This window comes from Amyelois transitella, chromosome 7 (genome assembly GCF_032362555.1).
Source record: "Amyelois transitella isolate CPQ chromosome 7, ilAmyTran1.1, whole genome shotgun sequence".
NCBI lineage: Eukaryota > Metazoa > Arthropoda > Insecta > Lepidoptera > Pyralidae > Amyelois > Amyelois transitella.
The window spans coordinates 8,010,356-8,037,365 of NC_083510.1; the positions used below are offsets into that span (position 1 = coordinate 8,010,356).

General features: G+C 36.9%; 1 protein-coding gene across 7 annotated transcripts in view; it reads right to left on the minus strand.

Annotated features, from left to right (window-relative positions):
• Positions 1-1,178: 1,178 nt before the first annotated feature.
• Positions 1,179-27,010, minus strand: part of LOC106131377 (PDZ and LIM domain protein Zasp) — a 36,736-nt gene continuing 10,904 nt past the window's right edge. The window contains exons 2-16 of one of the 7 annotated variants that reach the window (XM_060945275.1): positions 24,491-24,595; positions 16,351-16,502; positions 14,344-14,518; positions 14,020-14,150; positions 13,445-13,536; positions 12,258-12,603; positions 11,312-11,500; positions 11,130-11,223; positions 10,543-10,729; positions 8,831-9,637; positions 6,436-8,740; positions 4,428-4,614; positions 4,166-4,286; positions 3,905-4,020; positions 1,179-2,971 (exon numbers count right to left, since the gene is read on the minus strand). In XM_060945275.1, coding sequence (XP_060801258.1) covers positions 2,894-2,971; positions 3,905-4,020; positions 4,166-4,286; positions 4,428-4,614; positions 6,436-8,740; positions 8,831-9,637; positions 10,543-10,729; positions 11,130-11,223; positions 11,312-11,500; positions 12,258-12,603; positions 13,445-13,536; positions 14,020-14,150; positions 14,344-14,518; positions 16,351-16,502; positions 24,491-24,595 — 5,085 coding nt within the window. In that variant the 3' untranslated portion in view covers positions 1,179-2,893. Of the gene's footprint in view, positions 2,972-3,904; positions 4,021-4,165; positions 4,287-4,427; positions 4,615-4,841; positions 6,193-6,435; positions 8,741-8,830; positions 9,638-9,970; positions 9,995-10,542; positions 10,730-11,129; positions 11,224-11,311; positions 11,501-12,257; positions 12,604-12,871; positions 13,017-13,444; positions 13,537-14,019; positions 14,151-14,343; positions 14,519-16,350; positions 16,503-24,490; positions 24,596-27,010 lie in introns of all 7 variants that reach the window. The other 6 variants (XM_060945273.1, XM_060945276.1, XM_060945269.1 and 3 more) reach the window with 6 other exon arrangements.

The following is a 27,010-nucleotide window of genomic DNA, read 5'->3' on the forward strand; positions in this document are numbered from 1 at the left end:
AAAATTAACAAGTGCTTATTTTATGTTTTTAGTAGGTAGTAAACATTGTAAAAAGTAGTCTTTCTGTACATACATTATTTATTATATTTAATTATTAAATATATATATTTTTTACAATAAAATTTATTTATTTGTATCATGATAATCATGCAATTATGAATGGTTTATCATAATTATTTCTTGTTTTGTATTGTATTTTACCATTCACTATGATATATTATTTTAAAAAAATCAATAATACATTGAAACTCATGTTTCGAAAGAAAAGATTCGGCTTTTATGTTACTCACATCAAAAATAGTAGATCATGAGGTGTTTAAAAATAATGCACTTTTGGTAAAAGCTATTTGCACTTGATGTTGTTGTCTAGTTCTATAGTATTCTTGTATAGAGTTGGCAGTCAAATGGTTAAGGAGCCTAAAAAAAGTGATGCACAGGTTCTCTTACCTCCTGTTAGGGTTACCAGGTCGCCAAATCTAATAGCCAGACAAGCCAGTTTGGCCAAACATTTGGCTAAAAATCCAGACACCCTATAGTATTGAGGATTTTGTCTTAGTATTAATAGGTACAAGCTAGACAAAAAAATTGTATGTAAAATCTATTTGCGAAATGTAAGAAGCTAGACACCGTTTATTTGGCCGGACATGCAATCAAAAAGCCTAACTATGTCCAGCTTTATCCGGCTGCCTGTCAACGCTACCTCCTGTCATTCCACAGCAATGACTATCTGATGGTAAAGCAAAATATCGTTGAGTAAATCTGCACTCAGGTCAAACAGTTATTGCTTCATGTGAAAACCTGACTTGTTTCATCGAGTATTGTGGTCATAGGTAGGTACACTTTGAGGTTGCCAAATGACTTTTACTTAAATAATAAACTTGGGATTCTTCTTTAAGGCGATGGGCTAGCAACCTGTCAATATTTGAATCTCAATTTCATCATAAAGCCAAACAGCTTAATGTGGCCTCTCAGTCTTTTCAAGACTGTTGGCTCTGTCTACCCCGCAAGGGGCATAGACGTGATTATATGTATGTTACACAAAATGTATGAGTATGTACATAGTCTTTCTTTGTACACTGGTGACACTTTTTATACATAAATTCCCACGGGAGCAAAGCCTTGGGGCGCAACTAGTGTTAGTAGTAGCTAGTGTGTTCTATTACAATAAAACAATAGTACAAAATAAAATATTTTATTTAAGCTGACATAATTTTTATGTGCTGTATGCTATGACATAAAATACTTTAAATAAATAGGTCTTAAGATTATTTAAAATTCTTCTGCTGTAAATATAAAATGATGCAAAACCTGCAATCATCTAAATTAATGTTAAATTTCATTTTATGATCATATTGCATAATGTGAATAATGTAATAGTACTTTTTATTATTTCTAGATGTATCATTAATTTTTATTTACTTTTATTATTTATTTATATTGGTGCACCAAATGGACCCCCTAAAGTACCGATAATAATTAACGTTTAAAACGACTGTTAATGTTAGTAACAGTTTACTGCAACATTCCGGAAGCTGTGTACAAAGCCTTAAATTTTACATTAGAGGAAACTGTGAGATATATCACAAATATCGCTAAAAAGCACCATTGTTAAAAATATTAAAAAATACAAAAAAGGCAAAAGAAGATTGTTGTCCATAACTATTTACATCTTGAGTTAATGTATTATATTCATTAGATTACTTAAATCATCCGAATATCGAAATTAACACGTCATTTTGATATAATTTGAATTAATGACTAGTAATATGTGTTTCTATAATTTTTTTTTTGCATTTATTTTTTATTACCAAGACAATTCTGCTTAATATACTGATAAATAAGATTATATACAATTAATATAAAACATAAAATTGCTGCATGATAATGTATAGGCATATTATAAATAGCGCTAAAGATCCCTCCGCGTACACAATTTGATTTTGATCTCTTATAGTTAATAAGATCATCAGATCTGATCTGAGAAGAATCAGATCTGCTTTTTATATCTTCTTGTTTTTCATATTCTTTTACTTGTGCTTGCGATATGGGTTCCTTTTTATCAACAACATTTGTTTCTGTTTCTTGGTAACTACCAATATTACTGCTTGTACTTGATTTAATGTAATATGTCTTCTCTTCATATGTCTCGTTTATTCCCGTTTCCTTACTTTCCAACACTGTTTCTCCAATTCTTTGCATATGGTCAGGAGTGATGTGGCCCTTACTTTCGCGTATAGCACAGACATCTAGACTATCTTGTAAGTAACTGTCTATTTTGGTTAATTGTTCCGAAACAAGTAGGTTTGCCAGTGGGCTATGAGCTCTTGCGTAGGGTTCGCTAACCGTTAAATTTTGTTCGCTCGCGCTACTGCCTATATCATTTTCAATATGTTTTTCCTTGCACAAAGAACTTACAATTTTATAGCTTTGTAAATCCTCATAGTTGTCCTTTATATACTCTATGGGTGATTTCGGTTGGTTAACTGTAAATTGCGAAGGAGTCAGTAGGCGAGGAGGATCCAGCTCTTGAGGTATCGGAGTGAATTTTACTTTGATGACGTCTTCGTTAGTTATAGTCTCCGTTTTAACTATGTCGTCCACATAGTCTTTATTTCCATGTAAACCAGTACTCTCGTACACGCTAGGCGAGTCGGTGACATCGTGGCGTATAGAGCTGTGGATGCGATCGACGGTGACTTTGCTGAGCAATTTGCCGTCTGTGCTTCTTATGTCGGAAAACAATCCTCCATCGAAGTGGAGGGGTGTTTCCAACTTTCTTGTTCGCTGCGGCGATGGTGTTTGTGGTATTGTAGGCGTAGCCGGTGACGGAGAAACTGGGCGAAAAGTCGTAGCAGAGTAAACAGTGTCGGAGTTGTACATTAATTGCGGAGTATTAGCGAGCATGAATTTTGCAGAATGGTCTGCCTCCCTTGGCGAAGAAACTCTGTCCTTCGAGGTTCTTTTTGCACACCTGAAAATGAAATTCAATAAATCACGTATAGCATACCTCAAGAAAATTATTTGAAATTATATATATATAGGTCCGTAACAGATAATATATTTTGAATTGAACATGCCTTAGTTTTATCGACATCTACTTAAAAAACATTAACGAATCACATAAGAAAGATACACTACATACTTCTACCAAACAAGTACATATTATAGCAAAATACATCTTATGTATTTTTAAACTTTTTAAACATAAAATAGCCAAAACAGTTCTACTCAAATAATATCAGTCAAACTCATAACGGATAGCAGAAGCATTTGAAAGCATTTTAAAAAGTAAAATGTAAGATAATCTATCTTCCTGAACTTTGGGAAGTTTATGTATTGAAACATAAATTACTTGTATATAACATACATAATAAAGTAATTATATGTAAAAAAACTGTATATATATTTACATTGGGGCACACTTCTGGAGGATACACACAGTAATGTTTATGTTAATAAGGAAAAACACAGTTGTGGCAACGTATGACGAGCGTTTATATGTAATTTTGCAAAATCGAATAAATGTAGGTATGTATTTTAAGGAGAATGTTTCTTTTACATCATGATACTTAATATCAAAGATATTTAAGCTCCTGCTGATCAAGCAATGCCCAATGGTTGTAATCGCTAAAATGGAAACATTATTTAGCATTTTTGTTATTTAGAAATGATTCGGAAAAATTATTAAGATTTAAGAGTTTTTTGTATAGCAAGTTTTGTGTTTGGTTATAGGGTATAAAACATAATTACATATGTATAACGTTATAAGATCGACCAACATCGAGCTTAATGTTTTGACCATTTCACGACGGCAACAAAATGACATAGAATTTAAAATTGTTCTGTAAATTTTGTGTGACTGTCTGATATGTTGGAATTTAATAATTGCTCGTATCATACGCACCGTGCAGTTGAAGCACTGACTGTGGTAGTTATTGTTGAGCGCCTCGACCCACCTGTCGCCCGCCTCCACTGGGAATCCGCAGGCGAAACATTTGGTCGTGAACAACTCATTCCAATCTGAAATTGTTTTAAATAATATTCACTAATATTTTAAACAGTGCTAGGTAATAATTAAGAAGTACTACAAGAAGTACAAGAATTATAAACCTTTAATTAATTAATTTCTCGTGACTGACATGTTAGTTGATGTTGTTCCACTCACCTGCTTCACAATATGGCAAGCCATCTTCTAAGAAGAACGGGTTGTTACCGAACAGCTTTCCACAATATACGCAATTGAAACATTCTGGATGGAAATGCTTGCCGATAGCATTTAAGCAATCCTAAAAAAAAATAAGTTTAGGACCTTAGACATATATCTAAACAAAATTGAAATATGAGAGATATAAAAGAAATAAATATAATCCAACGTTCTAAAGTTAAGGTACATATGTATAAAAACATTATTAATATAAGCTACTTACGCCTTTAATCTTAGCGTGGCATTTATCGCAAGCGGGTGCAATATATTGTTCAAAACAGTATTCGCAGTACAACTGGCCATTCTCCTCAACAAAACCGATGTCCTGGAGTGGACGTCTACACGTCGCATTCACACAAATAAAGTGTTCTGGACACCAGATGCGGCCCAAAGCTGTGATGAATGGTCCCCTGTTCATAAAATAACTGATAAGTGCTCTGCCCATGTATACCTATTACCATATTATTTCATAATAATGATTTTAAAATATTAATATGTTAAGTAAAAAACGAACAAAACAACACTCATGCTCTCTACAACATGCTTTTTGTTGGACTTACATATCTTTCTCAGAAATTCAATAATTGCTGACACGTCATGATAAATAATGTCTTGTTCATATAAATGGTGAAGTTACCTTTCTATTGCTTTATCACATTTGTGACATACTGCATACAGTCCGTCAGTGGTGTCTGTGGATACCATGGTGCTAAGCGGCCGAGCAATTATGTGGGAATCTCTTCTACCGTCGTCATTTCTATAATTGGTCTTTTTCTGTCTACGTTTTACGACTATCTCAGATTCGGCATCGTCAATAACATCATGCTGTTGTTTTTGCAAGTCTAACTCTTCATTGTGACTTGTATTATTCGATAATATTCCTTCATTTGGGTATTTTGTATTATTCTCATTTGGTATTTTAAAGGTATACAAAGTGTTGTCGTACAAATTTTTTAGATGATTCGAATTCTTAGTATTATCACCTTCTTGACTAATGACACTATTCTTTCCATTTTCGGTAGATATTTTAGCGGTTCCCAATGTGCTCGAATTCGCATTTTTTCTATTGATATTATTTTTATCATGTACCTTATTATTGCTTTCGATGTTAGAAGAATGGTTTGTTGCATCCAGTTTTTCGAACAATTTTCTCTTGTTCAATGTATTTGAGAAATTTTCATGTTTAACATCAGACCTGTCTTGGTTATGTGGAATGTTCATACCATTCACAAGTGATGTTTTCTCAGTGTCTTTTTTTCGTAGAGTATTAAGATAAATACTGTCCACTTTATCTTTTTCCGAGAGGTCTTCATTGCTTGAACATGAACCACTGCTGTTACTGATTTTTCCAATGTTTACCATACCAGCGTTGACATTTTTATTTATAATATTGTTAAATTGATTTTTCGATTGACTATTTGATACTTGAAACTTTGGTGTTCCTTGGGAATTAAATGTTGGTATCGGTGACTTTGGTATTGGTGGTGGTACTGGGACATCACCATTTGGAAAGGTACAATTATTTTGAATGCCTGATTGTTTATTAAAAGCGTTTAGCGAATTCAATATCGGTATAGGAGATTTTGGTATGGGTGGGGGAACTGGAACATCACCATTTGACAAATTACAATTAGCTTGATTAGCTGGATGATTATTGAAAATAGTTTCCTTTATTTTATCTCCTATGCTTTGTATGTTTTCTTGTGTCTTGTAACCCATGTCAAAGTTTTTGTGTAAGGGTCGTCTAAGCGTACCCTCTCGACTATTTTCACCTGATGACAATCCCTCTGCGTTCAATGGATGTTTTGTTACTACAGTGTCATGTATTTTATCTGCCATGGATTGTATATGATCCGCTGGTTTTATCTTTCTTTGAATTCCGATTTCGTATCCATTCAAAGCCATTTTAGCCATTTTTCTAATAAGTCTTTCTTCCGCTGGGCTCTTAAAATCTGGTTTATGTGCGTTTGTAGTATTTTGGACATCAACTGTTAGAAAATTAAAAAAACAACAAATCAAGGTATCAATTTGATTAAGATGTTAAAAATGAAAAAAATCAAAAAATATTATAAAAAATAAAGTAGTATGTAAGTAAATAACATTTAAATGTCATCAACTAAACGAAACACTCTTCATACAATGAACACGTGCAAAGCATACCATATTAATATTCAATAACAAAAATACAAAATAGACTGTACACACTGCCCACACAGTTATAATGAAATCACCTAATGTTCCCATTGCAAGAAGCGCAAAGGGGCACCCGGGAGCCAGGAACGGCTGCTTTGTTCAGAACACCTCTCCCGCGCTTAGGAGCTGACGATACTCCAAATGTTTTACCACGTGCGGCAGCTCCTACACTGGAACCTGTTGATGGGGTAGGATCACACACTGGACCTTGGTTAGCACCAGAATTCGAAGGCATTTGTGGACAACTTTCTATTAATCTACCTTCATTAGTAACATTAAAAGATGAGTTTTGTTGGGAAGATGACAAACTCATGATAGGAGGCGGAAACACTTGTTTAGCGTTAGTATTTGATGGCCTAAAATTAGGGTCTGTTTGTTGATATGCGCCAGTAAATGAAGAACCTCCTTTTCGTACTTCTACGATTTTAGCTGATTGTGTTCTTTCAAATTCTTCGAACGTTTTTCTGGTAGTTTGTACTGTTTTGTTTCCATATTCTGATATATTTTGAGATTGTGTCTGCTTTTGACCATAATTTTGATTCATCATAGAATCCTCTTTAACCCTCATGTCTCCTTTGACATAATTTTCACTTTTAAATCCAACATTACAATGTCTTTCTTCACTTATAATAGCTGGCTGTTCTTGTGAAAACGGTTTTACGATAGACGAAGAATTAAAACTGTCTGCAGTATTTTGAAATTGTACTGATTCATGTTCCTTTCTAAGATTTGAAGTAGCTTGTGTAAGAAGCGAATGAGCCATTTGTCGTTGAGGTGTATTTTCCTTAAGCCGGGGCGCTTGAGCTTTCAAAGGATTAGGTGGAGGCCCTTGGGCGGGTGAACGAGATCGTGGTTTCGGAGTTGGTGAACGACTTGCTTCACGGCTTGATGGTTCATGTAAATAACTATCAGGTGCAGAGTGTTCCACTGTTACCAAATTCATTTGGTAATAAGGAATTATTGGTGCTGGTTTATTTATCATACTGGGAGTTGAAGGCCTACTTCGCGCAGGGGAAACCCTTAATAAGTTTTCGTCTGTTACTGGTTGGAAAGTCATACTAATGGGAGTGTTCCTGTTAAACTGGCAGGGAGTTTGTTGAATAGGTGTTCTTAATTGGGTATGTTTCTGAATTTGTATTTCAGCGTGGCTACTCATTGGTGGATTTGATTTCGGCTCTAAGGACTTGTCTCTTGGTTTGGTTGGTGGATCCGTCGTAGGAGTGACGGGTCTTTGAAGTACTGCTGGGGCTAAACAAATCTCAGGCGTAATTCCTCTTTGTGATGGTAATCGATCAAAATTTTTCTGATACGGAGGTATATTATCAGCTTTATGCAAACCAGATTTCGATCTTAAATTAACTGACGATAAAGATTCCTTTTGTTCTAGCTGCTCAAAGAAACTTTGAGCGTTTTTCACGGATGAAAATCCCTGGGTACTCATACCATTAGATGTCATTGTAGATTGTTGCATAGATTTTGATTCAGATATAATTGTTTCCTGCTTAACTCGAGTAGACTGTTCAAAACTGGTTTTTAAGTCATCAGTGATCGGAGGAAAATTAGTAAGCTTACAAAATTCCTCTGGTTGTGGTGGTGGAAATACTTGTTTTGCTACTGGTCTGAACGCAGACATATTTGTTGAGGATTGTAACTGGCACGTATTTTGCATGGTATTTGAAAATTCTGAGCGCGTCTGATTAGTTATTTGCGTAGATGTTTGGGTTGCAATAGGTCTCAAAATTTGAGATGTGCATGTAGTTGCTTGTACTTCAACGGAAGAAGTTGATGTATAACAACTGGATTGGCTAGTCATATTTAGCGGCAAAGGGCTGTACGGGCGATCTGGGGCAATAGTCAATGCATCTCTGAGTGAACCCCTCTGAATTTGTTGCATTTGTACTGGAGTGAATGGCCGGTTAGGTGCCGTTGTTAAAGCGTCGACCATTGGAGACGATGTTTCAGCTCTTGGAACTTTTGGTTCTATATTAATTTTAAAATCTGGTGGTATATATGGTTTCGTTTCTTCGGGCATTGGAATGGGTGTTTCCTTTTTATCTGGCGGATTGTATGGTTTTATTGGAGCTATTGGTGATATACCACGTTTCGGTTGCATAGAGAACATTGGCGATGGTTGAGAAGGCATAACTTGCTTCTCACATTGTTCATTTTGTGTTTCGGCATTCGCAGATTCTTCGTGTTTAATTGCGGAGGCTGATTTGTTTTCTTCTGATTCATTTTGACTATGCTGACGGATTGCATTGATAGGAACTGAAGTAGTTGGTAACGGTGAGTAAGGTCTTTCAGGAGCAGTGGTCAAAGCATCTATCATTGATGTTGCAAGAGCTGATGGTGGAGCATAAGGTTGATCAAATGTTGTTTTCTCTGTATCGTCCACATTTCCGATAACATTTTTGCCAGGAACAATAGATTCGCGTCTTTTAGCAAGTATTTCATTATCAGTTTCTTTAAATTTAATTTCACTTTTTTCTTCTGTAACATAGTTTTCACTTTGTTGTTTCTTAAACTGAGTTTGGTTTATATTAGCATCTTTATTATCATCCTTGTACTTAATTTCGTTTTGCTGGTTTGAAGATTGATCAACGGCTATATTCTTCAATGCCGTAACTGTATTGTTTTGGTAAGTATCTTCTTTATAATTAGATTCTATTTCTGGTTTGCATACGTTCTGTTCTGATGGTTTAATAGCTTCTTCAGAATACTGCTTTTCAGTATACTTTTCAGCTTTTATTTCTTCTCTCACTTGAGACTTGACATTGTAAATTTTTTGGTCACTTTTAACATTATCCATCGGGTTTTCGTAGGATTTTTGAATAGGAGGACTTGTTTGGGCTTGATACATGGTCATAGTTTGCTGCTCAGAGCTTTGTTGGGCTGAAAAAGACTCTACAACACAACTACTAATTTCTTGAAGTTCTTTAGATTGTTTGCTCTGCTTAACCGACTCTGTTGTAGATGTAGACGACATTGCATTGGTCGTAGACATAGTGGCTGAGGCGTAGGATACACTTGAAGTGAATTCAGCTATCTGCTGAGAAGAGGAGAAAGTATTTTGAACTACTTGTTGAATATTTTCCTCTTTGTCAGTACATGGTATTACCATTGTTGGCGTGGGTTCAATGCTAACTCTTTTGTTTGTGTGTTTTGGACTAGGATCTCTCTTAGGTGGTTCATCTGCTGGAGGGTTTGGTGGGGGCCACACAATGCTTTTGACGCTTTGAGCTATTAGTCGTTATATGGGTTAAAAGGTGAAAATAGGATGGAAAAAATATGAAAAAAAATTAGTATTTTGCATATGAGCAAGTAAAAAGTTGCAAGTCTACTAAAACACTAATTGCGAAAGTTTAAAAAGCGAGAGTGTTATATTCTTGCCAAAATGTTATGACTGACTATAAGATGTAAATGACGCGTGATTTAATGGCGTATAAGCCAGAAATATTGTTATTTTAATACTGCGATTGGCTGCTATATAGCGCATTCATATCGTTGTTTTAATCATTTATAATTAGCTATATAAAGCAGCGAATTTTTTATACTCCTATTTATATAAATTACCTTTAAAAAGGGAACCTGGGGTCTCTGTTGGAAATAAATGAATACATTTATAAAAGACCAAATTTTTAATTTTTTGGCATAAGTACGAAGATTTGGCTGCAAACATTATTTAAAAAAAATTCTATCCAAAAAAAATTTATAAATAGGTACTTTTCACCAATCGCTCATTTTACTATGGTTTGAAGAGTGTTCGTTAAGTTCGTACAACTCCTATGTATATCACTTTACATTTGCTTTGCTGATTGTCAAATAGAAGCTACTTTCAACGACAGTGCTGGACAATTATACCACACGAGTTTGTTGATATAAAAAAAGATAAATAAATAGAATAAGAACTTATTAATATTTATGAAATTATCAAGATAATGTGTCTACTAAAACGAATGTAGGTACTTACTATCGTTTAAGTATACACATTGATCTTCATTTCTTTTCTTACGTAAATAGCATCATTAAAATCTGTCTCAATATTTTTGTACAATTTTTCAACTGCTAATTACATGTTGGTGGCTTCATATAGACAGTTTTTAATGATGTTATGAACAATTAAACGGCAAAAGTGACTCTCTTACTCGGCGCGAACGGCGCGTGAGCAGACTGCGTGGATAAAGGAACGCTATGTGGTACAGCAGCCGGTGCCACAGGGGCAGCCACGGGCCTCGCTGGCGACATCGGTGCGGAACGAGGCGACAGCGATGGCGAGTAAGCCGATCCGATCGAGGAACCGAAAGGCTTCGGTCCAGAGAAGTTGCTCGATGGCTGTTTAAGCAAGTACAGTATTAAAAAAAACCCTCGAGTGAGTATAACATTATTATACATACATATAGTCACGTCTATATCCCTTACGGGGTAGACAGAGCCAACAGTCCCGAAAAGACTGAATGGCCACGTTCAGCTGCTCGGCTTAATGATGGAATTGAGATCCAAATTGTGACAGGTTGCTAGCCCATCGCCTAAAAAAGAATCACAAGTATGTAAGCCTATCCCTTAGTCGTCTTTTACGACATCCATGGCAAAGAAATGGAGTGGTCCTATTCTTTTTTGTATTGGTGCCGGGAACCACACGGCACTACTATAACATTATTATGCCCGACAATATTGTATTTGAAAGTTGAAAAAACGTTAAATTTAGGAAAATATATGATTTTTCAATACTTACGCTAAACATAGATTGCGAGCCATTGAGGTAATTGTTATTCGTAGCCAACGGAGGTAATGGAGTCGAATACGCGTTGGTGGGCACACGGCCACCCCTGCCAAAATATCATTATTATTACATACACCTGAATAAAGTTCGCTGAATAATCATTAGCCCAATGAGGCTGATTAATCGATACTTACGGTGGTACAGTAATGGGCTCGAGGTTCTGTGCTGGTGGGTTTTGGCGGGCGACAAGCTTGGCGTGGATATCGCAGTATAACTTCCCGTTCAAGTTGTAGTAACCCTGGTTCTTGAGGGAGGATCCACATGTCGAGCACTTGAAGCATTCCACGTGCAAGTTTTTATCCTTGATGCGCACGAATACGCCGCTATATGAGAAAAAAAAATGCTTTATAAAAAATCTAATTTAATTTACCTATCATAATTGTAATCTCTATAAATTGATAGATATTTACATGCATACATATAGACACGTCTATCTCCCTTGCGGGGTAGACAGAGCCAAAAGTTTTGAAAAGAATGATAGGCTACTTTCAGCTTTTTGGCTTGATGATAGAATTGAGATTCATATAGTGGCAGATTGCTAGCCCATCGCCTAAAAGGGGAATACTAAGTTTATAAGCCTAGATATTTACATTTGATTTTATTTGTTTTCTGCACGCCTACTTTATACAGACATAGACATGCTTACCAAAATATTCGTGCTATCGTTCAACTCTGCCAAGCGACAAAAACTGATGCATCTAAGGTGCAGCGAATAGTGCTTCGTGAACGAAGATCATGCTTAGTAAATGAATACTTAACAGCGCTGTTATAATCTCCTAACTACATGAAGATGGAATTACGAAGAAATGACGACAATTAGGTGATGATCAATGATATAATAACAATCATATAGCAAAAATATCGAAGAACTGTAGACATTGAGAAAGTCCTCATTTATGCTCGATATTTCTGCTAAAATTGTCACGGCTTCATCACTTCTTATAATTTACAGAAACTACTCGAAAGAAATGATAAAGGAAGCCGTAACGAGAAGAACATAGAACATACATCTACTTGACACTATAAAACAGGTCGACACGGTCGCAAACACGTCTACGCATTCCTTGAATCGCCTCTTACACAATATAGCGGTTACAGTCGGAGCAATAGGGTGTATCATTGACAACGGGCAGCGAGTCGTGGTGTGGCTGCGGTACGGCGGGCGCGCCCAGCGCTATGCGGCCGTCCGGGAGCACCTGGTGGCAGCCCACCGGGATACTAGGCCGATGCGGCAGCTCCGGCGTCAGCTGCTCCATGGCCGGCGTCTGCGTGCCTGCGGTGACGCACGGCGTGGGCGGTTTGGCCGGCGGCGGCTGGGGCGTGGACGTGACGCGCGGCGTGCGCGAGCGCGAGCGGTGCGTGCGGTGCAGGCTGCACGGCGTGCCCGCGCGCGCCACGCTCGCTCGCGAGTAAAAGTGAGACGGCTCTGCCGGTGCCGCAATACTTATTCATTATCACATTGCAGTTACTGGGTATGATTTAATCTATACAGTCTATACATATACAAGATCCCTCGGATGTCAGGGGGATATTAGTTCAAAGAAGGGAGACTTAGTCGAGACTAGGGCGGGGCAAGGTGTCACATGAACGCATTTTTGAACGATTGACCCGACTGAACCGAATCCCCGCGAATTTAGACCATCGAACGAGCTTGCGTTTGCCACCGTGTCGGCTACGATTCTCGTCCGACTTACGTGATGAGCCGTTCGCACTCCTCGCAAATGTTCTGTCCGGGTGGCAAGCCGCCGGTATTGTTGATGGGCGCGTCGGGCCGCGTCACGGGCGCTTGCACGTGGCGGAGCCCACTCACTGGCGACGCTGCGCTCTGGGTCACTTCTACTATATTTGCCAATTTGAGTTCTATTAGTTTTTTTGTAAATGGGAGTTTATTTTATGTTTTACCAAATTATGAAATTATAATGTGAAAAGTGAGACGAGCTTTTGGAATAAAAAAATCGTTAGACGTTAATCCATCCCCTATACACCCCTATAATAATAGGAGAGGAATATTGACGACTTAAATTGTAGGAAAATTTCATAAAGTGGACAATCTAGTCTAGGTAGATAAAATGGTTTTTACGTAGTTTGTGATCTGTGATTATTGTTTAATTATTTTTTAGACCATCGAACGACTGATAATGATTTATGTACAATGTACTTAGGAACTATGTATGTTTGAAAAATAATTATATTATCCAAACATTTCGGATAACATAGGATTGCGATGCAATTTGCATTGTTTTGAGGTAGAAAAGGCTGACGTTTACCTGGTTCTGGGTCGTTTTGTTCTTCTTGGAGAACCTTGAAAACTGCACTTTTCTCGGCGTCATAAGTTTTTTCATTTTTCTTAAAGTTTACTCTGTTAATAAAAATAAATATATATTTAAACACTAAATAAAATAATTACACAGGCAAAAAGGTAGGTACATGCGAATACTTCGAACGAAGGTAATTTTAAGGAATGCACTGTGGAAATGCAAAAATATGAATACAACATCCTTATGTACAAAATCATAACCATGTAAGATGCTTACACCTCAGAGCTAACACATGTCAGTAGTGTTAAATTAAACGATCTCTAAATCATTTGAACGAAGAAAAATTTAATTAGCTTTATTGCCAAATTAAATTTGAGAACCACAATTCCATACAAAGATTGATTGCTATTGGCTTCATAGAGACCGAAACCGTATTTCTTATATAATTAATACCAGAAACCCAAAAGCATTGGAGATACTGAACATAGATTTTATATTGTCAAAAATCTGCCTATCCAAAAGAATATCTAGAATCTTTAATAAAACGAGATTCACCTGTAGCAGTATTATAAAAAGAGCCTTACCCTAGTACGCCGCCAGCAAGCACCTCTGTCTGTGCTGACAGGGTCTCGGCGATTGTCTTGTCGCTATACATGTTCACGGGCGTGTTGTACTGTTTGTTCACAATGCTTTTCACGGAGTCACTGCCGTTCATCTGTATTATTTTTTTAAATAAATCTCGGAGATCCTTTGGTTAAATGTCTAAAGATATTTGCAATAACCTCACAACTTTCATGAAATGTATTGCCAACATGGCCATTTATTTGTTTTAGGAGATTTTGAGAATTTGCCCTACTTGCTTTTTATTGTATCCATATGCATTTTTTTTAATAATGATAGGTACTTACGTAGCCGAAGGGTTTTGCAACGTTGTTGTGTCCAGAGCCAAAGTTTCGGGTCGGTTGAGGATTGGCCTTGAGCGATGTGCTGGTAACAGGCAAAGGGGAGGCGCCGAGCGGCCTAGAGCCAGGCCTTGGCAGGCTGCCCGTTGGGGTCACGGATGGGCGCCAAGTTCCACCGCCACTGGCAAAATAAGACAATTTAATACCTTACAATATCTTTTTCTATTTGGCATTAAACCGGTTACAACCTCATACTTCGTTAGAGAAGAAGCCGGGGTGTGCTTTTTGACCATGATGATTGGGCAAGTCAGTATTTACACGAAGCTGCCTTTGCAGGGGAACTTAATCCTTTTATAATGTAAAAGTTGCACAGGGCCGTGTGGTTCCCGGCACCAATAGGAAAAAACAATAGGACCACTCCATCTCTCTTTCCCATGGATGACGTAAAAGACGACTAAGAGGTAGGCTTATAATCTTGGGATTCTTTTTTTAGGCGATGAGCTAGCAACCTGTCACTATTTTAATCTCAATTATATCTTAAAGCCAAAAAGCTGAACGTTTTCAAGACTGTTGGCTTTGTTTACCCCGCAAGGGATATAGACGTGATTAATGTATGTAAAATATGTAAAGTTGCACTAGAGATGCGAACGCCTTTAACTCCCTCCCCTGGTCTTGCATTGTGGAGGCACTCCGATACCATGGGGTGCCGACCTACCTGCGTCGGGTCATCCAGGACTACCTCTCAGAGAGATGGATAATCTTCCCTGACCGAAACGGTTGGACGAAGAGTTCAATGACGCGCGGTGTTCCACAGGGTTCTGTCTTAGGACCGCTCCTGTGGAACATCGGTTACGATTGGGTGCTGCGGACGGTCACTCTGCCCTGGGTGGAGGTCGTCTGCTACGCGGACGACACACTCGTGACCGCCCGCGGTCGTGGGGGACGACCTTTCCCTGCCGGCTGTCGTGAGACAGATGGTCGACAGCGAGAGGTCGTGGACAGCAGTGCAGACCTTTGCGGAGAGCGTCATGCTCCGCAAAGAGGCGGCGGAAAGGGTGAGAGAGGACACGTCCGACCTCCCCATACGCCGCCGGCGCACTGGGCGCAGGAGGCGGGCATACGCCCTGCACCTGCTGCCCCCACAATAAGGGCCGGTCGGGCGGCGGAAACGGGATTCCGCTGCCTGGCGAAACGGCCCTGGGTCGAAGGCGCGCTTGTGCCAGGCGCGCCCTCCCCTAGCGGGTAGAATTGAAGGCCGACGGGTCACCCCGCTGGCCGCTCCGTGGAGAGCGGCCGAGCCGAGGCCGCCGTGGAAGCGGCCGCCGCGTCAGGAGTACGAGCGAGGGCAGCTCACACTCCTGGCAACGAAGCGGTAGGCGATGGCACCGTGTGGTTTTAGTGGGTTCAAGCCCCACATAACCCGTCCGACTTCCCGTAGCCGGCCGGGTAGACGAAGGTCTTTCCACACGTTAAAAAAAAAAAAAAAAAAAAAAAAGAGATGCGAATGGTCCTATTCTAAAGTTCCGGTGATATGTTGCTATTTATGGCAGAGGTTAAAAACTCTTCAATGCAGCTTTTTAAGTTCAGGAAAGCTCTGCACTGGTGGTTGTACTATCATTTTTTCTATTAATAATACTGTGATTGTACTGAAAAACAATTACCTACCTAATAAATAATGGCGATGAGTCAGTTGACAACAACGTTAACTATTGTCATGAAACGCGTATAGTAGGTACTTAAGTACCTATTTCATGCCAAGTCATATTCCATTTTTATTCGTTAAACATACGACCTTTAGCTACTACAATTTTATTTAATCTCATGAAGTGTTCTTCAGAAATTCGTTCTAAGTTTCTATTTTGGATTTATTCAGTCTACCAAACAAACACAGTAACAGTATACTGTACACCAGATGTATTAACAATATTTTTTTCATGGATTCTTAAGAACACAAGATCACCATCCTTAGAAACGGGAATGCGTCCAAAAATATATTTGGTCCAAAATATTCACCGTTGCACGGTGAGCTCCAGGTTGCCCCCGGCGGCGCGGATGGCGTCCTGCGCGTCCTGGTGGCGCAACGTGTACACGTCGGTGTTGTTGACGCGAATCAGCGCGTCGCCTGCTTGCAAACCAGCGCGCTCCGCCGCGCTGCCGCCGTTGACCTGGTCACAAAGGCAGATTCATTACAATATGAACCTTAGATCAAGGGGAGAGATGATGATGTTATGACAGATTGGAATCTTGAAGTAAGACTGATCAGTAAGGATCATTCTTAGAATGGCTGCCAGTTAATGAATACTTAAAACCTTACATCCACGGCCTTTGAAACACTGCAGCCAAAATATCCTTCATGGGTGGCAAAGTGTAGCTGGGGCTCGATAGTAGCAAATAATTAGTATATATTATCCTAGATTAGACAATCTAGGATAACATTTTATTTGTCCATCGTTTGCACCTGACCACAGACCAGAATTCATTGCTTAAAAACTTTCATTCATAGAACTGGACCGCATATTATTTGACGTATGTGAAAAACCATATACCTATGTAATGTTTTTCATTCCTTTTAGAACATATTGTAACTTGTCTAGTGTCAGCTATTTTTTATTTAATTGTTCTACTATTCAAGTATTCGTAGGACACGCGTGAAATTTCCCGAATTTTAGATAATCTAGATATTAGGCGGGTCAGAAGTGTAAGCGGGCATTAGGTGCGGGAGGAAGCTGCGGGTGCGGTGATGATGTCATCATGAGATCAGCGCAAGTGCTGAAAATATATGCATAATTTTCTCATATGAGACGCATTATGTTAGTGAATATACATCTGATAAACTTAGTTCTTTTGCACTTCTAAACGTCACTTCACTTCGAATTCCATGTCCTTTCCTTCTTATAAAGTCTAAAGTCAGCATAGGTTTTAAAACTTATTTCGACTAATGGAAATAATGGTCTTTCTTCGGAAAATTGTGTACTACTCTTTTACATTAACCAAATTGTAATTGAGACCTTTACGATTATCAATGATGAAAAATCTGTAGTCTAATCTTTTTTCATTTTTACTTATAAAGTACTCTTACTTTAAAATTTATCTTTTTATTTCTGTCTCTTCATCTATTTTCAATTTAATGTATTGAACTCATTACTTAATACGATTTATTGTTGCGATTATACAACGCCCACACAAATTCAATTTTAGTGTTATTCGTGAATATAAATAGCATTGGATCAAATAGCGCAAGAGTTACTAAGAGTTGGGTTACAGCCAATATGCTTTCAGTCATGTCACTTGTTAGTAGAAGTGTTACGCACATATCCAAACGAACGCTTGTTTCTATCATCGACTACGACATCCATATAAGATACAAACATTTATTATAATCCCGTCCATAATCTGTGATTTTAGTCAAAAAGTAGTTTTCAGTTACATAATCCCTACAGATTGAACGTGGCCTTTCAGTCTTTTCAAGACTTTTGGGTCTGTCTACCTCGCGAGTCATATTTAGATGTGATATTATCTATGTATGTACAGATCTCTGGATTTTCACTTCATCACAAAAGGAAAATTTATATGAAGGTATAAAGCTCCCCCGGGCGTCGCTAGTTAACTAGGTACATATAATTTTCAGTGTCGTTCTCGCCAATACTCATCTGAAAAGATTTATTCTTATGTATGTCGTTCACAAGAATATTTGGAATCTGAATAGACTAGTTATTTTAAAAAGATTTTCATACCTATAGACAAAGCTAGCGTTTAATTTGGAGCTCTTTCAAATAAATACGAGTACCTATACAATTCACATTCAACATAGGTATATGTACTTAGAAGGGTTGTTATTACCTACAGTTATTAATTAGGTCTACCATTGTATCCTACATTGATACATATTAAACAAGCTGATCTGTTGTGTAAACCATTGAAGGTAGACTCTCTAACAAGTTTTTGATTATTAAAATGATAAAAACGATGGAAGTACCCTATCCCAAAAAGTAGAACGCGATTAAATTTTCTCAAAAAATTACTGAAAGTCAAATAAATTATGCAAATAAATGCATACCTGTGTAATTACACTTCACCTTGCCACTCGTAAACACGTACTGCACAAACAGTAGCACTTCGTTATATATTCAGACTAAATTACTTCTAGACTCGCTCAGCTGGCACCGGCACACACGTTATCGTCAATAGTTGTCGAGTCAATAACAACATATGTTTGGAGTTTGTCCTTAGTAATGCCCTCTCCCCTCCCTTTCAGCTGTGAACAGCCTCCTTCCGGTGCCAGGCGCTCGACACTGACCTTCAGTGTCTGCCGATCCTGGCAAAGAGTATCTACAATGACTGAACGCATGAAGAAAGCTTAAGAGAAGGTGTGTTTATCTTTGTGTGTTCATAATTATAAAATTATTTCAATACCTACTCTTAGAAACGTACGTATAAAATTACGCATAGAAAATAATTGAAGTTCAAAAATAAAGAGATTCTCCGCATACTAGAGAAGTATTACCATATCAAATTAACCGCCCAAATGATGCTTATTTTTCATATATTTGTGAAATATATCATATAAATGTATGTAACTTGAAAACTCGAAGAATGTTATTTACTTACTCTATTGTAACTCGTATGACATCGAATTTATATTGTTATGCAAATAGGAATCATGCATGTCTTATCGCTTGAAAGTATATAGATACTTTATAATATATTTTATTTAACAGTTAGATGTTTGTAGTTGAAGATAATAGGTTGCATATCAGTATTTTGTAATAATATTGTAATCTTTTTAATTTTATGTTATTTCTTAACAAGTCGCGCATTACTTGTTATAAATTCTCAATATTATACAGAATTGCGTTTCCTACACTAACCGCAATATTGAGCCATTAATTGATGCCACTTTGTAAGAAAAGTCGAAACTCTACATTTCTATAAGATTCTTTGTGTGCCATGTAAACTCTGGAATCTTACCCGCTAGTTACTAAGTTCCTTATATGAAGCTGGATTTATCTGAATAAATCTATTATGTCTCTCTCTTGCTCCTCCCTCAAAGATTTATATTCTATCCCACTAGTCCTACTTTGTCGTCCTAACAATGTGTGGACAAGTGGTATGATTATACCCATCCAGCGTCTTTCTGCAATCTAAATTATGTTGTTGGACCGCTTAGTGGGTGGTATCCCTATGCGTTTATGTTATGTATCGTCTGTTATTTCCTTCATGTTCTTTGACTTGTCCTCTTTATGGCGCCGCACGCGCTGTCCATATATGGCAGCTGAACTACGGACAAGAAAAGAACGAGAAATTATATGCAGCTGCGCCGCCGCATCGCCACGATGCCATAATTCTTTTTCTTTATATGGGGTATTTATGTTCTCACAAAAAGCGGTACCATCAAATTATACAATTGGACACAAACATTCTTGTGGAAACCCGACTTTTCTTTTGAACTTCCAGGCGTTTTGAAGGCGATTAATATTATAGGTCATCATGAATTCAATGAATGTAACATTTTTACGAAAATTACCTAGATTTTGATTTGAAACCAACGCATTCGTATATATCAATTAATCGGATTAGTCATCAAGAGACCAGGTCAATCATCGGAAATCTAACAACGGGTAATTAGAAAATAGCAGTGGCGATACCTAATCCACAAAAGGCGTTGTTGTCGCCGCACCGTGTTCTAATTTCAAAACAAATCCCTGCCAGTACGTGACTCAGATTGTGTTCGGAACAAGCAGACCAGTTGCGTAACCATCAGCAGCCTGTTTTGTCTGAGGTTCTGCCTAAAAGTGAATCTGGCTTATTTAGGACATAAAGCGTCATAAAGCACTACTTAGCTTTACAGTAGCTGTGTCCATACGCTGGCCAAATATTGCTAGCAATTCAATGCCACGATTAAAAGATTAGCTGCAACTTTATCCGTAAAAAACAGTATATGTTCTTATAGGACATAATGTCGCAGCGGCTTACTCCCAATATGGAAATCAGCTTATACTTGCACATATGTATAAGACTATAATGTTACATCTGTTTAAGGAACGTAAATAGACACCATAAGAAAACATCATCATGTTATTATTACTTATATGAGTCTGGGACGAGCGTTATTTTATAGCCGATGCAGGAGTGAAAGTATTGGTGACGCAATCCCTCCAGGAATGCAGTCTTAAAACCTGTCTCGATTAGAGGGACGTCCCAGTGCTCTCCCAAGTTCGCGAAGAATTATTTCTACTCTTATATTTATCTTAACGTAGGCTAAATGTAATACCTAAGTATACGTATAGGAGGCTTTTTCAGTTATTTAGTACTTCCGAGAAACATTAGAGTTCACTTCCGATAACCTTCAAGAAAAATAAATGAATGAATAAATATAACGCATCGCTTTAAGGAAGTTAACTGAATTTTTAAAGGATATTAGAAAAGACGATGTATGTGTGGTCGGTACTTTCAAGTTGGATGTAATTTTGTACTTAAAAATGTCAGTACCGTGTATAATTACGGAGAAAGTCAAGGTCTTCCGACAAAGTACTCATGAGAAAATGTCTGGATGCACGTGCCCGACTCCGTGTTATGTGATGAGCTATATTGAGTGATGCACGCGGCACCACGCTTGTACTTACCTTACTTATCCTTCAACAGGCAAACGTAAACATAACATGTACTAAGACGTGAAAAAAAAAATGCAGTTTGCGTCCTTTGATGAACATTTATATGCGCATATAATCGAAGATTTGAGGCATAAAAAAATCATATGATTGAAGTCTCCGATTAGTTGTTATAAGAAAGTAAGAAAATTAGATAAAATTATTTATATATATAATGTTTGCGACTGCCAATACTTGAATCTTGTATCAATTGAAGTCTATATTTTCGGGACTAGCTTAGCTGCCCACCACGGCTGTTTCTATGGTATGCACCATCTATACTTCTATACTAATATTATAAAGCTGAAGAGTTTGTTTTGTTTGTTTGTTTGTTTAAACGCGCTAATCTCAGAAACTACTGAACCGATTTGAATAATTCTTTCACTGTTAGATAGTCTATTTATCGAGGAAGGCTATAGGCTACATTTTATCCCAGATTTCCTACGGGAAACGTCAACAATGCAGGTGAAAGTTGAATGAGTCGGCCATCTGCGAGCTTTCCACGCGAACGCTGCGCAAACCAACAAAGATATAGTAAAACAATGTACTAAAGATGTGAAGTACTCATTTTTTGCCACAAAAAAGTCCGCGAGAGCATATATCTATCTCTTAAGGTTTACTTACAATAACCACTTTTATGTTAATTTTTTAAGATTATTTTTTCATTATAAACATAAGTTATTTTGAAACCAATTTTCTTTAATCCAGTATTAATCCTTATCAAAATAAATATGTTTATTACTTTCGGCTTTTCATGTAGACTAAAATTGCCATTTACAGTATATAAATCAGACGAATAGGTTTTGAGATATAGTCGTTATAAGCAATTTGCAGCGAAACATTTAATACGGCGAACCAGCGTTCTTCCTAATACGCGTGACCGCCTGCAAAAATAAATATGATGCCCAAAATAACTATTTCACGCGGACGAAGTCGCGGGCACAGCTAGTAAATGATATAGACATACATATCGTTTGCACATAGCCTCCGCAAACAATAAAACATCCGCAGACAATCATGATCAGTTTAGTATTTCAAGTATTGCCGAAGAAAATCTTTGGAAATAGTTTATTAACAAACAATCAAAGCTACATACCTTCCCTACGTTCCATATTCGGCGGTCACTAATCTGTTAAAATCTGTGTCTTTTCACATCCATCTAGTTCAATTATAGATAGCAACCCATGGACAATATCTCAAACAGAAGTACCGTTAGTTCATCATCGCTATGGTTGCCATTGACATTGTTTAGCCGAAAGTTGTTCTAATCTAAAATGTACAGCGACTATACCAATATATTTGCCACGAGCTTTCATTATAAGTATCTACTTAGCGCGATTAATTTTCGGATTAAATTCAGTCGATGATATTTTTTATATAGGTACTTAAGTACCTATTCACAAAGATCTGCAAAACTTATTAAGTGCGGTCAAATACATGAAACGAGCTTTGGTACCTAGTAATAGAAGTTTGAATTTCTAGTCACTTTTATTTATTTATTTACTTAAGGTCTACAATCTATAACATCGGCCAAATTAATATTTAAACTTAACACTATGATCTGAATTGGAACTCAAACACACCCAGCATAGTTATTATTATAGCAAAATACACAAAAAAAAATTTAAACCCAAAATCTGGTGTTACCAAAACTAGAACACTACACCAAAAACAGAGTGAAGATACATATCAAAGTCTTATTTTAAACCTTGATATGCACTGATACATCTTAAACAAACAAATTATTACTTATTAAATAATACTTTGTTTCTTATAACTAGGTACATATTATATATTTTTTTTATTTTACTGTATCTCATTTTATGATGAAATTTGTCCAGTTTTTAAACTAAGTATATCATATAGCATTAGTTCTCAAGATTTCTACGAACGTAATATAATGTCCCACTTCACATGTCTAAATGCCACACCTGGGAACCTAGTTCAAATAGGATAATTTGTTTCAGATAATGTTAATTCTCGGCACTAACTGTTATGGTAACACCGACTATCTGATACATACAGCGAACTGGATTTAGGTCGACAATGATAAACGGGAACAGTTTCGCAATATTGTTGGAACACTTTACCATACATTATAACATGACTTGATTATTTAATACAATTACATATACTAAACTAGCGTCCCTTTGCCTTCGCATAGACTTAGTTTTTATTGTTGGTAGTGGACCACTCCAATTTGCTGATAGTGTTATCGACTTTTTACATAAATACTATCAAGCACGTCTTTTTCCCACGGGTAGGCAGAGACTATGGATTACCATATTTTACGATCCCTACAGACCTCTCTTACTTACTGCACATGTGGTAGTGTTTCACCACTTTCGACAATACCGGTAGGTTCTTCTAACACATGCATTTGCCACCCTCAATTGTTTTTAGAATTATGATAAAGCTATTACTTTTCTGCGAATTTACAAGCGCTTACCGATCGTTCAAACTTTAGCGTAGAATTAAAAACTCTAAGTAGATATTAGCATTATCGCTTTTTCCTTTAACCTGGGCATTAATAATTTTGTTTGTCCTTAAACTCTAATAGTGTCAAAGCTTAAGTATAATGGAGGTCAAATAACTGTCAATGAGTTTGTAAAAGCATTATATGATACTGACTTAACTAATCGGGCGACCATATGAACAGTCATTTTGAAGTCAATAAATAAATGTGTTGGCCCGTTATTCTGTTGGTACTTACAATAATTAATGCGATTCATAACAGCATCCATTGACACTAAAAAAAGTGATAGTCATAGTACTTAATCATTTGTGTCTTATAATTCAACAAGCTCTTAAATTACAATATTAATTCCTAATACTTTTATTCTGTTTGCAAATTTTAGCATGTTGTAACAACGGAAATGCATAATTTTATATATTTTAGTGGTAGAAACCATTGGTAAGTACTTTTCTTATTCACCTTTAGGAACTTCAAAATGCAATAGTTTACTGTATGATCTGATAAAGTTGATGTTTTTTACGTTATAAAATTCTTATTTCGTTCGGTACTCTGGTATTGTGTTTTTTGTTGCGGTTTGACGGCCGATAGCCAAGCGTGGGCGACGGCAGGACACTCCACTCCGATTCCAACGGGTACTTTAGACTTCACAACACTTTCAAAGTTATTTTGATTAACATTGTATACCTACTCTGTAATTTGTAGTTGCTTTTGTATCCTGTTTGACATATTAAAAGGCTAAAAATTGTCCTGACATAAATTACATGTAAGTTTCAGTAGGTTGCTGCCGTCACACTAACTAATTATTTTTAAAAAAATGTAAAATTTTTAATGATAAAAATTACATCGTTTGTCATGGTTTTATAAAACTTAAATAAATATATAGATAAAGGAGATGAGTAAATGCAAGTGAAACAAAAAATGAATACAAGAATCGGAGCTGAAAAAAGAGCTTGCCGTGTTCAAATGAATAGCTTATACCACATTAAAGTTTCGCAAACCAAAATGAAAGCGTCTTATAATCGCAGCTTACCTTTTGAACAACTAATGGGGTGCCGAAGTCTTTTCCTCCCTGCAGCCGGAATCCCAACGGCTGTTGGTCTGACTTGTTGAGCCGCACAGTGATTAACTGTGCCATCTGCGGACAACGCAAATTGCATTTCAAATTTTTGGTATTACATTGACTGTAAGAGACTTGATTATAAAAGCGTAATGGCAACTGGAAGTGTAACAAGTATCCAATATGGGTTAGGTTCCCTGCAAACCTGCAGAGGTTGCAAAGGCCAGGCGTGAGTTGCTTCGTGTAAAACCTGACTTCCCAATGCAGGATATTGGTCACAGGTGCACCTCAGGCTCCAGAGGTGAGGACCCAACCGGCACTATCGCCAGAAGGATGATGACTTTGAATGACAATGACACTGGTCTCTGGTGAGAGAAGATCACTTATTCTACTACTTCATTACGAGCAAATAGAATGAGAATACTTTACAAAACAAAGACGAGTTTCTATAAATGTATTAGATATAGTCACTAGTCAGATATGCCTTAAGATTATCAATTCAATTTTTCTGCTGCCACTGAGCGTAGGCCGACATTTGATCGACCCAATTGGAGGTTTATTTTCTCCCAGCCCCGCTGACCGCACTGTTCTGTAAGTATTCAGACATCGTGCGATCTATTTTATCTGAGATCAAGATCTAAGTGTTAACCGAAAGACATTAGTGAAAGGAGGCTGAGAGAACTTTCGTTTATTTACAAGGAATAAACAATAACCAAATCATTTATCAGTTTCCACGGGCCTGATTCTGTCCGTAGATATTTTAAATTTGATTAGTCGAGGAATTCACTATTCACTGATACAATCTCGTTCCGGCTCGTTGATGAGGTCTCTACTCTTCGGTTCATAGGTAGGTATAATCAAAGTCAATAAAGATCAAGTATGCCGAACATGATTTTAAGGCATTGTGCAAATTCTCTCTAACTAAAATTTCAGTAGGAATAAAGAAAGCATGTGACAAAGTACTACTCACATTAATTACAAATAAATAACAAGAAACATTCTTGTGTCTAGCGACAAGCTCGCTAAAGTTAAATTGTATTCAAATTATAAAAAAAGATACCTTTAAGTAAGATAGACATAATCGAAAGTCATATTTCAATGGATTGGATAGGTTAATGATCGCAGATTTCTTGGTCAGATGACCTTTATTGCTGGAGGTAGGTACATAATTACATTGATCAGTAAGATGAGGGGGATGGCACCTTGGGTAATTTAAGATTACTAAGTGCTGTTCATATCGATATCAAGTATAACAACCTACAAAGAAAGTTACAGAAATTTGGCACGTTATAATTTAAATAACTATTAATGTGCTATTATTTATTTTAACTTTATGCCGAAAAAAGTACAACAGGTCGACTTAATGCAATAAAGCATTGACACAAAAATAAGATAGGTCCTATTAAAATATCGTAGTTTTTGAGTTATTTACACCTCATAAACCTAAGCTGAATATTACAAACGCCAGCAGGTATACATTTGCTTACGTAGGTACTTATTTGATTTCAGCCGAGAACCCTTACCGTCGTCTGGTGGCGTCAGTGCCAATCAAGAGGTCGTGACACTCCTCAACTGACACTTACGACTTCATCAATTTACAATAAAAAATATAGTTATATTCAACGACTTCAGCTGATCGTAATAACGATTTAACTTCCAGTATCTATTTTGCAATCTTATTCATAGCAATAGCATGTTTTCAATTTTTCTCATTCAACACTTAACATGACTGGAGTAATAATTGACAGTGGTTGTATTGCTAAGTACCTATTGCCACTTGCAATTTTTACTTCCAAATATGAATATATGTATAAATAATTTTAATTCGTACTAAAGTTCCAAGTTTTCATAAACATTTCTTCCATTGTTATTCCAATTAGGTATTATAGGATTATACCTCTGTAAATGTTTTAACCTTTGTGATACATCGTTACATTTATCGATGAAAAAGTTGTTTTTTTTTATCTATTAGTAATTTTAATATTTATTTGGAATTATTCAAAGGTAAATATTACTTTTGTATTTACAGTTGTTTTAAATCTTCAAGTTCATATGGATCAGATTCTTTTGTTGTCCTTTCCACAATGTCATGTTGAAGCCTTTGTTCGTGACTTAACGTCGACCACAACGACTGTTTTATCTTGAGAATGCCAGGCGATAATTTATTAAAAGTAGTTGCTTTTTCAACTGATAGTCTAATGCGTTTTCACATTATGTTTATGCTACGCTACTACATATGAGAGGCATTAGGAGATAGGCCGGCTGGCGCTGAGTTTATGCAAACAAAATCTATAATCTGTTATATGTATGCGTCCGTTAAATGGGGCAAACCAACAAAGCATTTGTTTTTTTTAACAAAAAGAGAAAAGGTTCCAATAGTAAAATGTGTGAATGATATGGATGGTTCTAACTATTAAGAACTAACTAACGAACTAATGTATTCCTACATTTTAAATTCTAGGTGAAGAAAACAAACAAACAAAAAATCTTGTC